The 14,342-nt window shown below is 42.2% G+C and overlaps 1 protein-coding gene across 1 annotated transcript in view; it reads right to left on the bottom strand.

The window, feature by feature from the left end:
• LOC137310106 (DCC-interacting protein 13-beta-like) overlaps positions 1-14,342 on the bottom strand; it is a 91,025-nt gene that overhangs the window by 56,461 nt on the left and 20,222 nt on the right. Inside the window, exons 3-5 of the mRNA XM_067978065.1 lie at positions 14,278-14,337; positions 8,925-8,996; positions 3,836-3,923 (exon numbers count right to left, since the gene is read on the bottom strand). Of these exons, the coding sequence (XP_067834166.1) occupies positions 3,836-3,923; positions 8,925-8,996; positions 14,278-14,337 (220 nt within the window). The remainder of the gene's footprint in view (positions 1-3,835; positions 3,924-8,924; positions 8,997-14,277; positions 14,338-14,342) is intronic.

Here is a 14,342-nt window from a genome sequence, read left to right on the forward strand (position 1 = left end):
GAAAAAGGAGGCTTATGATAAATGTAAGATTCATAATATAGTAGAGAACCAGGCTGAAAGTACAGAGGAGATCTAAAAAAGGAACTAAGAGGGGCAAAGAAAATAGATTAGCGGCTAACATAAAAGGGAACCCAAAAGTCTTTTATAAACGTAAGTAGCAAAAGAGTAGTCGAAGGAAGAGTGAGACCGATTAGGGACAATAAAGGAAATCTTCTTGTGGAGCCTGGTGGCATGGCTGAGGTATTAAATGAATACTTTGCATCGGTCTTCACTAGAGAAGAGGATGCTGCCATTGCAACAGTAAAGGAGGAGGGAATAGCGATATTGGAGAGGATAAAAATAGATAAAGGAGGTACTCAAAAGATTGGCAGTACTCAAAGTAGAAAAGTCACCCGGTCCAGATGGGATGCATCCTCGGTTACTGAGGGAAGTAAGGGTGGAAATTGTGGAGGCTCTGGCCACAATCTTCCAATCCTCCTTAGGTATGGGAATGGTGCTAATTACAAATGTGACACCCTGTTCAAAAAAGGGGAGAGGGATAAAGCCGGCAGTTACAGGCCAGTCAGTCTAACGTCGGTGGTGGGGAAACACTTCGAGACAATTATCCGGGACAAAATTAATTGGCATTTGAAAAAGTATGGGCTAATAAATGAAAGTCAGCACAGATGTGTTAAAGGAAAATTGTGGTTGACTAACTTGATTGAAGTCTTTGTTGAAGTAACAGAGAGGGTTGATGAGGGTAGTGCAGTTGATGTGTATATGGACTTTCAAAATGCATTTGATAATGTACCACATAATAGACTTGTTAGCAAAATTAAAGCCCATGGGATTAAAGGGACAGTGGCAGTATGGATACAAAATTAGCAAGGGACAGAAAACAGAGTAGTGGTAAACGGTTGTTTTTCAGACTGGAGGGAAACATACAGTGGCGTTCCCCAGGGTCAGTATTAGGACCACTGCTCTTTTTGATATATATTAATGATCTGGACTTGGGTATAGAGGGTATAATTTCAAAGTTTGCAGATGACATGAAACTCGGAAATGTAGTAAACAACGTGGAGGATAGTAATAGACTTCAGGAGGACAGAGACAGACTGGTGAAATGGGCAGACACATGGCAGATGAAATTTAACGCAGAGAAGTGTGAAGTGATGCATTTTGATAGGAAGAATGAAGAGAGGTAATATAAACTAAATGGAACAATTTTAAAGAGAGTGCAGTAACAGAAAGACCTGGCAGTGTGTTTATACAAATCTTTGAAGGTGGCAAGACAAGTTGAGAAGGCGGTTAAAAAAGCATATGGGATCTTTGGCTTTATTAATAGAGGCATAGAGTACAAAAGCAAGGAAGTTGTGCCAACCCTTAATAAAACACTGGTTAGGCCTCAGCTGGAGTATTATGTTCAATTCTGGGCACCATATTTTAGGAACGATGTGAAGACCTTAGAGAGGGTGCAGTGGAGATTTACTAGAATGTTACCAGGGATGAGGGACTTCAGTTATGTGAAGAGACTGGGGTTGGTCTCCTTAGAGTAGAAAAGGTTAAGAGGAGATTTGATAGAGATGTTCAAAATTAGGAAAGGTTTTGATAGAGTAAATAAGGAGAAACTGTTTCCAGTGGCAGACAAGTTGGTAACCAGAGGACACAGATTTAAGGTGATTGGCAAAAGAACCAGAGACAACATGAGGAAACATTTTTTTAAGCAGCGAGTTGTAATGATCTGGAATGCACTGCCTGAAAGGGTGGTGGAAGCAGATTCAATAGTAATTTTCAAAGGAGAATTGGATAAATACTTGAAGAGAAAAAAATTACAGGGCTATGGGGAAACAGCAGGGGATTGGGACTAATTGGATAGCTCTTTTAAAGAGCTGGCACAGGTACGATGGGCTGAATGGCCTCCTCTGTGTTGTACTATACTAGTACTACGATAGAACTGAGGGTTATAGCCCTCCAAAAATGGATTAAGGAACCATTCGTAAAATATCCACCAAATCTACATTTTTTTTAAATGAGAGGGGATTTGCACATGCTGCTGACTGTCTCACTGTGCACACCAGACATAGTTCCTATCTGTTGACATATTAGACTCTGCCTTGTGCATGTGTGGTGATTTGGGACACAAGATAATAATCGATACAAAAGGCCAAGTCTGCTATAATGGAGTACCTTTTATAACAAAGAGAGTCTCTGAGATTAAAATGATACCCAGGGAATGGCAGATCTCGCAAGAGCCATCATCAAAAATTAACTAGATCAAACATTTGTACGGATTAAGTTCTCAACTACATTAGCTTCAGTTCAGTTGACCTTTTCCTCAGAGTTTAATAATTGCACGGAGAACTTTATTTCACGTGGATAATATAGATTTTTTTAAAATGTAAATAGTTTCAGATGCTGAGGTGCAGAAGCTGCCATTTGTTTTTCTACGTTATTCTTGAACTATCCTCGGCTTATGACAAATTGAAACACTGACCGCAAATAAATTTGAATAAATTGTATGGGAGAAAACACAAATTAAATCTATTCACTATAACAGAAACGAACAAATACATTTCAAATCTTCATGACTGCATTGGTAATGTTCCCCTTGTCATTTCTGCTACGTTTTACTCCATGTGCACAACACCCACAATCTCATCCAGTAATGTACACATTATGGGATTGACCAAGTTAATCCAATAAAAGAATTAACATGGTGTTTGGTGCATAACAAAAGTCAGTGGAGTAAAATAGGGTACAATGCTGTCTAGGCCCGATAGTACATAGTCCTTTATTTGCGCACAAACAAACTTCAAATTGTCCAGAAATTCAAATTAACCAATGCAATAAGTGCAAAACAATTTTTGAATTATCCAGTAATATGAACGAACCAACTTCAAGTTAAGGGTAGTCTGTACTTAAAAGAAGTGTCAGTAAATCAATTAGCAAGTAACAGCAGACAGCTTTAGTATGGCAATAGCTACAGGCATAATGCTGTATTCTCTTTTAGGAATGGCACTTGTTTTGTTTGTAATGTGATTAAATGTGTTTTTAATATACAATTATTATGAATTTTCCATTAACTGTCTTGAATTACTGGTCATCATTGAAGTGGAGGTTAGTATGTTCTAAAAGTAAAACTGATTGTCTAGGCAGGTTTTTTATAATATCCAGGGGAATACACATGCAGAGATTCATGGGTAAAGCAAGATTTTCACAACTTGCCCTGGAGCCGATCAGAAACATTGTGCACTTGGAACAACAAACTTTCCAAGTGACTTACTGGCTGCTTGAGAAGCACTGATGGGTCATTCTTATAGGTGCTCCGTGACTGGCTGTTAATTTTAATTACTTCTAATGAAATCGCATTCTCAGGAAACGCAGCTTTCCCTGTCAGTGAATGAAAAAGAACAGGGGGTTTTCTCCAACCAGAGAACACACCCCGTAATGATGTGGTATGATGGCCATTGTAACAAAGAACCATAAAACCAGCAGCAAGTGCAATGGATCGACAGGCAACACCCATACCCGACATTATACCATGGGATGCTAGTGTATAAGGCGTTAATCTCGACTGAAGTGATGGGAAGAATTTCACAGAAATGTACTAAATGTTCATTTTCTAGTATCACATGGTGAATTTTAAGGTTAGGTTCACTAGTTGAAAGGATCTTGTGTTAAAATGGTTCTGATAGTGTTTTCACTCAAGACAGGTAAATAAGGCTCCTTGCAATATTTGCATATCCAAATGATGCCAGTGTCAAATGCTGCCAGGCCAAGCAATGCAACATATTAAATATTATGCATTCCTAAGGTGAATCTAACAGTCCAAGAAATAGCTGATGTTCAACAATACCTGTGAGATCCCTTTCCCTGAACTGTATCATTGGGAATATCATTGTGTCAGCAACCTGTTTAGCTAGCTCTGTATGAAGAGAATTTAGCTGTGAAAAAAATAAGTGATTTTATTAGTTACTCACTGCCATTCAGTAATGAACTGACCAGTCAAATTACAGTTCTATTAAGTAGCAGGTTAACTTTATGCTGGAGGGATCACAGTGCACATTGCCAGTCATACACAAGGACCAAACATCTCAGCACAACACGGACCCAGCTTTCAAGTCCAGTCACCCAGTTGTATGTGCAGATCTCTCCTATCAACCAACACAGAAAGAGAATTTTCACCCTAAGCACACGTGCATCAAAGGTATTTTAATCAGCTGTGTGACTGCAGTTGTGGCTATTAATATGTACTGAAAATATACGGGAAGTGTTCATCATACACCCGATTCACAGAACAAGACAGAGAAAAGCTCCGGTCACTCTCAATGTAGAAAATGGGACTTTTTTGTTTGCGGCCCCCCCCCCACCCCACCAAAAGATAAATGAGTTTTTTTTAAATCTTCATTTCTGGTGGGTGCAACTAATGCCCAGCTGTTAACCGGCCACAGAAGCCAAGCCCATGCACGTTGAAAGAAGTGCATTTTATTCTGTCTATCGATGCATCACAGCCCCTAAAGTAAATCACAGGTTGTACCCACACCAAAGCCTGGAGACGGCACCAAGGTACACAGGCTAACTGCAGAGTTAGCCTCGAGTTTCCTAGGCACAAAGAAAAGTTTCAAATCAACTGTTTAAAAAGCTGTAGAATTCAGCTCTTGCACAATGCAGTCAAATTCAATTGTAGATTCCAGTCCTTAAGGCTCAGAAATTGTGTCCTTGATGTTTATTTGGGTCTGTTGCACTCAACGTCAGGGTTTGGACAGAAAGGTCATTGACCTGAAACGTTAACTCTTTCTTTCTCCACAGATTCTGCCTGACTTACTGAGCTTCTCCACCATTTTCTGTTTTTATTACATTCAACTAGTGGCTGTTTTAGCAGATTGATTGTTTCAAGTATTGCACATTGGGCAAAATAAGGAAGGATTTACAACTTGTTAATCTCCTTGCATTTCACACCTTATATACTTACCTTCTAAACTGGACTCAGAGTTTCTGCAAAATCAGCTGATTGAGGAGCTGAGGTCATTGGGGTCACTTAATCCATGCACACTTCAGATACAGGTGAATTGTGCAAAATACAAAATTCAGAGAATTCACAAAGTGCACATCAATGGGGATTGAATGGTTGGTATCACGGGACACCATTTGGAATCAGAACACCAGGTATGGGCACATCAGCCACTGGTTCCAATACATTTACAGTGGAGAAACTCTAGGGGAATGAAGGGATATGGGGATCGGGCAGGAAAGTGGAGTTGAGGTCGAAGATCAGCCATGATCTTATTGAATGGCGGAGCAGGTTCGAGGGGCCCTGTGGCCTACTCCTGTTTCTGTTTCTTATGTTCTTAAACCTGGGGAAGGGAAACAACCAGAGTGCTAAATTCTGTGGCTCTTTCCATAGGCACAAAGTACTAGGAGCCCTAGCTGTGAAGAATCATAGAATCATAGAAAATTTACGGCACAGGAGGCCGCCATTCGGCCCATCGTGTCCGCGCTGGCTGAGAAACGAGCCACCAGCCTAATCCCACTTTCCCGCATTTGGTCCGTAGCCCTGCAGGTCACGGCTCTTCAAGTGCACATCAGATATTTTTTTTAATGAGTTGAAGGTTTCTGCCTCTACCACCCTCTCAGGCAGTGAGTTCCAGACCCCCACCATCCTCTGGGTGAAAAAAATATTCCTCATTTCTACTCTAATCCTTCTACCGATCACTTTAAAATCTATGCCCCCTGGTTATTGACCCCTCCGCTAAGGGAAATAGGTCCTCCTTATCCACTCGATCAAATCACCCTTCAGCCTCCTCTGTTCCATGGAAAACAACCCCAGCCTATCCAATCTTTCCTCATAACTAAAATTCTCCAGTCCTGGCAACATCCTCATAAATCTCCTCTGTACCCTCTCCAGTGCAATCACATCCTTCCTGTAATGTGGTGACCAGAACTGTGCGCAGTACTCTAGCTGTGGCCTAACTAGTGTTTTATACAGTTCCAGCATAACCTCCCTGCTTTTATATTCTATGCTTCGGCTAATAAAGGAAAGCATTCCATATGCCTTTTTAACCATCTTATCTACCTGTCCTGCTACCTTCAGGGATCTGTGGACATGCACTCCAAGGTCCCTCACTTCCTCTACACCTTTCAGTATCCTCCCATTTATTGTGTATTCCCTTGCCTTGTTTGCTCTCTCCAAATGCATTACCTCACACTTCTCCGGATTGAACTCCATTTGCCACTTTTCTGCCCATCTGACCAATCCATTGATATCTTCCTGCAGTCTACAGCTTTCCTCCTCACTATCAACCACACAGCCTATCTTTATGTCATCCGCAAATTTCTTAATCATGCCCCCTACGTTTAAGTCCAAATCGTTAATGTATACCACAAAAAGCAAAAGACCTAGTACTGAGCCCTGCGGCAGCCCACTGGAAACAGCCTTCCAGTCGCAAAAACACCCGTCAACTATTACCCTTTGCTTCCTGCCACTGAGCCAATTTTGGATCCAATTTCCCACATTCCCTTGGATCCCATGGGCCTTTACTTTTTTGACCAATCTGCCATGTTGAACCTTGTCAAAAGCCTTGCTAAAATCCATGTAGACTACATCAATCACGCCACCATCATCGATCCTCCTTGTCACCTCCTCAAAAAATTCAATCAAGTTAGTCAGACATGATCTTCCCTTAACAAATCCGTGCTGACTGTCCTTGATTACTCCGTGCCTTTCTAAGTGAGAGTTTATCCTGTCCCTCAGAATTGATTCCAATAATTTGCCCACCACCGAGGTTAGGCTGACTGGCCTGTAATTACTCGGTCTATCCTTCGCTCCCTTTTTAAACAACGGTACAACGTTAGCAGTCCTCCAATCCTCCGGCACCACGCCTGTATCCAGTGAAGTTTGGAAAATGATTGTTAAAGCCTCTGCTATTTCCTCCCTGGCTTCTTTTATCAGCCTGGGATACATTTCATCCGGCCCTGGTGATTTATCCACTTTCAAAGATGCTAATCCCCTTAATACTTCCTCTCTCACTATGTTTATCCCATCCAATATTTCATACTCCTCCTCCTTAACTTCAATCCCTGTTTAACAGTGCACACAGCTTGCTACAGACAGTCAGGCAGTGGTTTGCCTTTGACCAAAGCAGAGGCCATTCTGGAGGGACAGTGCGCTGAAGCTGCACACCAGGAAAGGAAAGAGAATCATAAACTGGCAATCAGACTGCATCAACATACCTTGAATTCACCTGTCCTAAATGTGATTGCATCTGCCTCTCACATATCAAACTAGCAACTCATTCAAAAACTCAGATGAGGAGCATCATCATTGGTATGTGTATCAGGTCATAGCCTATGTCATTCTGGTTCACGATCAACTAACATATTGGTGAAGGGACAGGGAAATAGAACAGAAATAATTCCACGTGTAAAGGGGAACACCATAAGGTAAGGGAACGCAAAATATTACTTCAAGGGAAGGTATTGCAGGATATTACTTCAAGGTACAATTAGCGTGTCCCAGCCCAGGGTTTTACTTCCATTGACTGGTATTAGTCACCTTCATCACACGACCCTCTAACTGCTCCCCTTTGTTATCTTCCTTCAATGATCTACCACAATGCTCTACTGCATCTTTGTTCTTCCCTCTAATTTAATTTAGATTTTGGTTCATTGGATCACTTTTTGTATAGAATCCACAGCACAGACACAGGCCATTCGACCCAACTGGTCCCTGCTGGTGATTATACTCCACACGAGCCTCCTTCCACCCTGCCCCCCAATTCCGCTATTCCATTCTCCCTCATGTATTCATCAAACCTCCCCTTAAATGCATCAATGCTCTCTGCTTCAACCACTCCAAGTGGCAACAAAATCCACACTCTCCATCCAAACCCCCCCCACTCCAAACTCGCCATTTGATCTGTTGGTGGCCATCCATTTATGTGCCCTTGTTCCGGGTCCCCCACAAGTGGAAGCCTCTCCACATCCACCCCATCAAACCCCTCCACAATTCTACACACCTCTATAAGGTCTCCTCTTATTCTTCTCTTTTCCGTAACTTATCCCAAATCTTGTACCTTACACCCAGAGCAATTTGCTGGGACATTTTAATATCTTCAGTTTCTCACAGCAGGCATGCTTGGATTTCTCAGAGATTCGCAACCATTTTGCAATGTCAAAGGAACTGGCTGTCCTCTCATCTCCGCATTCTAATTATCAAGAACTTATGACGTTCAGTTGCTTCACTTACAACTTTAGTTTCTCACAAGTGAGCTCCATGCTCTAGTTTCACACATTCAACATTCTCACATATAATTGCCACTGTATCAATAATAAGTTACACAGGATAATCTAACCAGAACCTAAATCAGATCAGTGAAATCAATAACCAAACTGCACAACTGGACTCAATAGGAAACATTAGTCATTTAATTGTAAAACACAGCTCGCCTTGTACATATTTTTGCAAAAATTCCAATTCTTGATGCAACACAGTCTTATATTCCCAACAGAAAAATCTACTTTCTTGATAATTGACGTGGAGTATATCTGGAATATATGTGTGCCATTTTCATCCAAAACAAATATAAACGTGAAATGATTCCACTATTTGAAATACACCAGCTCCCAAAGCTGCACTTATTGTCCACCACTAGTCACCCAGCTTGCTAGGCCACTTCAGAGGGCAACCATGTAGCGTGGACTAGTCACACATTGGTCAGCCGATAAGAGTGGTAGTTTCCTTTCCCTGTAGGACATTAGTGAACCAGCTGGGTTTTTACAACAATCTGGCAGCTTTCATTACCAGATTTATTGAATTCAATTTCACACCTTGCGATGGTGGGATTTGAACTCCTCACCTGAGTTGCTAATCCAGCTGCAGGATCACTACACTACCATAACACCACTGTACTCAACAGGTTAAAAAGCATATCATTTTCATGTATTACCTCATCTACAACTCTGGCAAAACGCTGAAGGGTAGAAATCACTTCATCGTCCCCTTTGCTCAAGGCGAAATTCTAAAAAGTGACAAAGCATTTCAGAGTTAGATATACACAGCTATTTGAATTATTTTTTTTGCAGATTTCTGCTTTTTCTACCCTCCTTTGCAGAAGGGAACAACAGCTGGAGTCCAGTTCCAGGTGTGCCAGATGTCTTCCAGTACCACGTCCAATTGGCCGATCTACATTTGAGATGCTAGGTAACAGGGATAGATTATCCTCGTTACTAATTCTAGTGAAAAGGTAGACACAGGTATAAGGGGTTATTCCCCATTTGGTACTCGCACCTACTTTTTCACTGAATTAGTGATCTGGTGGGAAAAGATGGTCTTGTCAGCAGGGTAATTGATGGAGCACAATTCCTGACCTCACCTGTACACCTCTGCCCAGTTTCAGGTGGATGTCAGGGATATCGATCAGGAGTGGGAATGTTAGCTGACTTTCCTCTCCATGGCTAATGAGGCCAAGGTTGGCCTTTCTACTGCTGCCCCAGTGACGCAGAACAGGCGGGCCTTTTGTGGGGCTCTGTGACATTTCCTTTACCTACTCTGCCAACAGGCAAGCTTATTTAAGTTTATTAGCGCACTGAAATTAGGAATACAAATACTAAACGAGTTTGCCTAAATTTTTTCTCTGGGTTTTTAATGGTCTAATGTAGACTACAGAAAAGAATTCCAGCTGAACACTTAAATATTTGTATCCTAAAAATCCATGGTATGATTTCAGGTTCCAAATCTATTAACTATAAAACAAACTTTGGTATGAAACACTCATTTTAAGATGCATTTGTATCAAGAAAATATTTGCATATTAAGTTTTTCAATGAAAAGATTGGCAAGAATATATTACATTATAATGTTACTGTATTGATTGGAGACCCTCTAAAGGTGCATGATTGGTTTGTGCTGCTGAAGCCCGAGATTGAGATTCTCTGTGTTTACGTTACGATTTGGTTCAAGTGCAAAAAAATGTAATTGGTGCTCAGCTATTAGCAGAAATATCATTTCTTTTGAGGTAGGACTGCTCAAGACTGCATCAGCTCAAAGTCATACATATGAAATAGGAGCAGGAGTAGGCCATACTGCCCCTCGAGCCTGCTCCGCCATTCAATCAGATCATGGCTGATCTTCCATCTCAACTCCACTTTCCTGCCCGATCCCCATATCCCTGATTCCCCTAGTGTCCAAAAATCTATCCATTTCAGCCTTGAATATATTCAACGACTCAGCATCCACAGCCCTCTGGGGTAAAGAATTCCAAAGATTCACAACCCTGAGTGAAGAAATTCCTCATCTCAGTCTTAAAATGTCCGACCCCTTATCCTGAGACTATGCCCCCTTGTTCTAGACTCTCCAGCCAGGGGAAACAATCTCTCAGCATCTACCCTGACAAGCCCCCTCAGAATCTTACACGTTTCAAATGAGGTCACCTCTTAAGGATCAACAAGGTCATCTATGTGCGGAACCACAAGATATGGGTGAGATCCTGAATGAATATTTCACATCGGTATTTACGGTTGAGAAAGGCATGGATGTTAGGGAACTTGGGGAAATAAATAGTGATGTCTTGAGGAGTGTACATATTACAGAGAGGGAGGTGCTGGAAGTCTTAACGCGCATCAAGGTAGATAAATCTCCGGGACCTGATGAAATGTATCCCAGGACGTGAAGGGAGGTTAGGGAGGAAATTGCGGGTCCCCTAGCAGAGATATTTGAATCATCCACCGCTACAGGTGAGGTGCCTGAAGATTGGAGGGTAGCAAATGTTGTGCCTTTGTTTAAGAAGGGCGGCAGGGAAAAGCCTGGGAACTACAGACCAGTGAGCCTGACATCTGTAGTGGGTAAGTTGTTAGAGGGTATTCTGAGGGACAGGATCTACAGGCATTTGGAGAGGCAGGGACTAATTAGGAACAGTCAGCATGGTTTTGTGAGAGGAAAATCATGTCTCACGAATTTGATTGAGTTTTTTGAAGGGGTAACCAAGAAGATAGATGAGGGCTGTGCAGTAGACGTGGTCTACATGGACTTCAGCAAAGCATTTGACAAGGTACCGCATGGTAGGTTGTTACATAAGGTTAAATCTCATGGGATCCAAGGTGAGGTAGCCAATTGGATACAAAATTGGCTTGACGACAGAAGACAGAGGGTGGTTGTCGAGGGTTGTTTTTCAAACTGGATGCCTGTGTCCAGCGGTGTGCCTCAGGGATCGGTGCTGGGTCCGCTGTTATTTGTTATTTATATTAATGATTTGGATGAGAATTTAGGAGGCATGGTTAGTAAGTTTGCAGATGACACCAAGATTGGTGGCATTGTGGACAGTGAAGAAGGTTATCTAGGATTGCAACGGGATCTTGATAAATTGGGCCAGTGGGCCGATGAATGGCAGATGGAGTTTAATTTAGATAAATGTGAGGTGATGCATTTTGGTAGATCGAATCGGGCCAGGACCTACTCCGTTAATGGTAGGGCGTTGGGGAGAGTTATAGAACAAAGAGATCTAGGAGTACAGATTCATAGCTCCTTGAAAGTGGAGTCACAGGTGGATAGGGTGGTGAAGAAGGCATTCAGCATGCTTGGTTTCATTGGTCAGAACATTGAATGCAGGAGTTGGGATGTCTTGTTGAAGTTGTACAGGGCATTGGTGAGGCCACACTTGGAGTACTGTGTACAGTTCTGGTCACCCTATTATAGAAAGGATATTATTAAACTAGAAAGAGTGCAGAAAAGATTTACTAGGATGCTACCGGGACTTGATGGTTTGACTTACAGGGAGAGGTTAGACAGACTGGGACTTTTTTCCCTGGAGAGTAGGAGGTTAAGGGGTGATCTTATAGAAGTCTATAAAATAATGAGGGGCATAGATAAGGTCGATAGTCAAAATCTTTTCCCAAAGGTAGGGGAGTCTATAACGAGGGGGCACAGATTTAAGGTGAGAGGGGAGAGATACAAAAGGATCCAGAGGGGCAATTTTTTCACTCAAAGGGTGGTGAGTGTCTGGAACGAGCTGCCAGAGGCAGTAGTCGAGGCGGGTACAATTTTGTCTTTTAAAAAGCATTTGGACAGTTACATGGGGAAGATGGGTATCGATGGATATGGGCCAAGTGCAGGCAATTGGGACTAGCTTAGTGGTATAAACTGGGCGACATGGACATGTTGGGCCGAAGGGCCTGTTTCCATGTTGTAACTTCTATGATTCTATGATTCTATGATTCTACTCAATCTCTCATCATAGGACAACCCTCTCATCCCAAGAATCAATCTAGTGAACCTTCGTTGCACCGCCTCCAAGGCAAGTATATCCTTCCGTAGATAAGGAAACCAAAACTGTACACAGTACTCCAGGTGAGGTCTCACCACACGACTAATCTACATTGACAGTAAAGCTGTGAAATCAGTTGTTTGTCATTCTTCTGTAATCAGTGAAGGTAGTATGTCCACAGTGGGTAGCACTCTCCCCTCTGAGTCAGACGGTTATGGGTTCAAGCCCCACTCCAGAGTCTTGAGCACACATCTGGGCCCACACTCCCGGTGCAATACTGAGGGAGTGCTGCACTATTGGAGGTGCCGTCTTTTCAATGAGACGTTAAACCGAGGCCTTGTCTGCCCTCTCAGGTGGATGTAAAAGGTCCCATGTCACTATTTCAAAGAGGAGCAGGGGAGTTCCCCCCGGTGTTCTCGTCAATATTTATCCCATAACCAACATCACTAAAACAGATTATCTGGTCATTTATCTCATTGCTGTTTGCTGTGTGTAAATTGGCTGCCACATTTGTCTAAACAACTGTCACTGGAAAGCAACTGATGATTATGCAATTGTGATGACAGGATGGGATACTGTATAAACATGTACCTTTTCTCATAACTGAACGTACCAATCTCTACACATAGACTAGTTGTTAATTTGACATCTTTAAAAGACAGCAATATGGATGTGTCTTCCGACACCTCCTCCTCTTCTCCAAGCGGCAGGAGGCAACCTATTTCTTCCACTATTTTACATCCAGCAGATGGGTTGTTTCTGTAACAGAGACCCCTTTTACGTGGACAGGTTGTTAGTCTGACTCTCAGCCCCCTACCAAAAGGTCGACTAGATACGATTGTGGGGGGCGGTCACCACTCCACTCCCACCGGATGAGAGTACCTCGCTGGATGTCAACCAGTATTCAGAGACCGGAGCTCTAGTCTCCGCTTGCTGGGGCTCCATTACCACAAGGATGATGGTTGAGGATACTGCCCAGACTATTCTACAATCTTAATACTTCTCCACAGGATGAATTGATGGAAATGTAGAGACAATCTACCGGACATATTTGTCCCCCTCACCAAAAATAATGAGAAATAACAGCTGAGAAACAATTCAACACATTGGAGCGAAGTTTTTAACAGGAACCACAACAAAGATTTTCGATCTGAGACTTCAACAATACAAACCAAACATGGTACGGGCCCCGTCACCCACAGTACGGGCCCCGTCACCTTATAACTAAGTAATTACTATAAAGCCCCAGGTTCATGTTGTACTTCACTGGGTAATATTTAACTGTGAAGTTAACTAACAGCACATAAAAGACTGGATTTGGATAAATATCAATTGACTACACCCTAGAATAATAGTGGAATCTGATGATAGATTGATTCGACCAATAGTGATAATCAGTATACCAGAAAGCAGCGATCCACAGTGTAATTGAATGAAAGGAATTAGTTGCTTGAAAGAGGAATATTAAAAGGTGCGGGGAGTGAGCAGGAAAGTGACATCAGACTAGGTGGCTTGTGAGTGCTCGGCAATGCTGCTCCACACTCAGACACTTTAAACAGATGATTAATCAGCTGCTCTGCCCTGATCTCCAATGGGCTGTTATGTTATTGATATAAAAGGAATACGGCCACTTTTATTTTCTTCTAGTCATTTGAGCAGCATGCTGAACAGTGCTTACCAGCACTTCCATTAGATGAGTGGTGTCCCACTCGGTGTCAGTTTGCGAGCACTGAGTAGTGTAGCATTAATAGCAGCATATCCGGGAGGAGAGGCAGAGCAGCTGGTTAACAGCACTGCAATGAGTCATCCTCACGATCCTTTACAGTTAACCAGTTAGCAGCTTCTTAATGTAATAACCATTCATATGCTAGATCATTGAGATTACAACTATTTTAAATTCACAGGTTTTAAAACGGAGGAATTTTTCTGCCCTTCTGGTAGATTATCACAGTGGACTGTTACCTATCTGGCACGACTTGAGCTGCTTCAGAAAGTAACCAAGAAAGGAACATTAGAATAAAAATCTCTACCACGTTCTTACCTGTTTCTCATATGCAAGAAGCTGTTTGGACAGCTGTTGAGTTGCGATACTCATTTCATTCTGCA

Source organism: Heptranchias perlo, unplaced genomic scaffold (assembly GCF_035084215.1).
Source record: "Heptranchias perlo isolate sHepPer1 unplaced genomic scaffold, sHepPer1.hap1 HAP1_SCAFFOLD_217, whole genome shotgun sequence".
NCBI lineage: Eukaryota > Metazoa > Chordata > Chondrichthyes > Hexanchiformes > Hexanchidae > Heptranchias > Heptranchias perlo.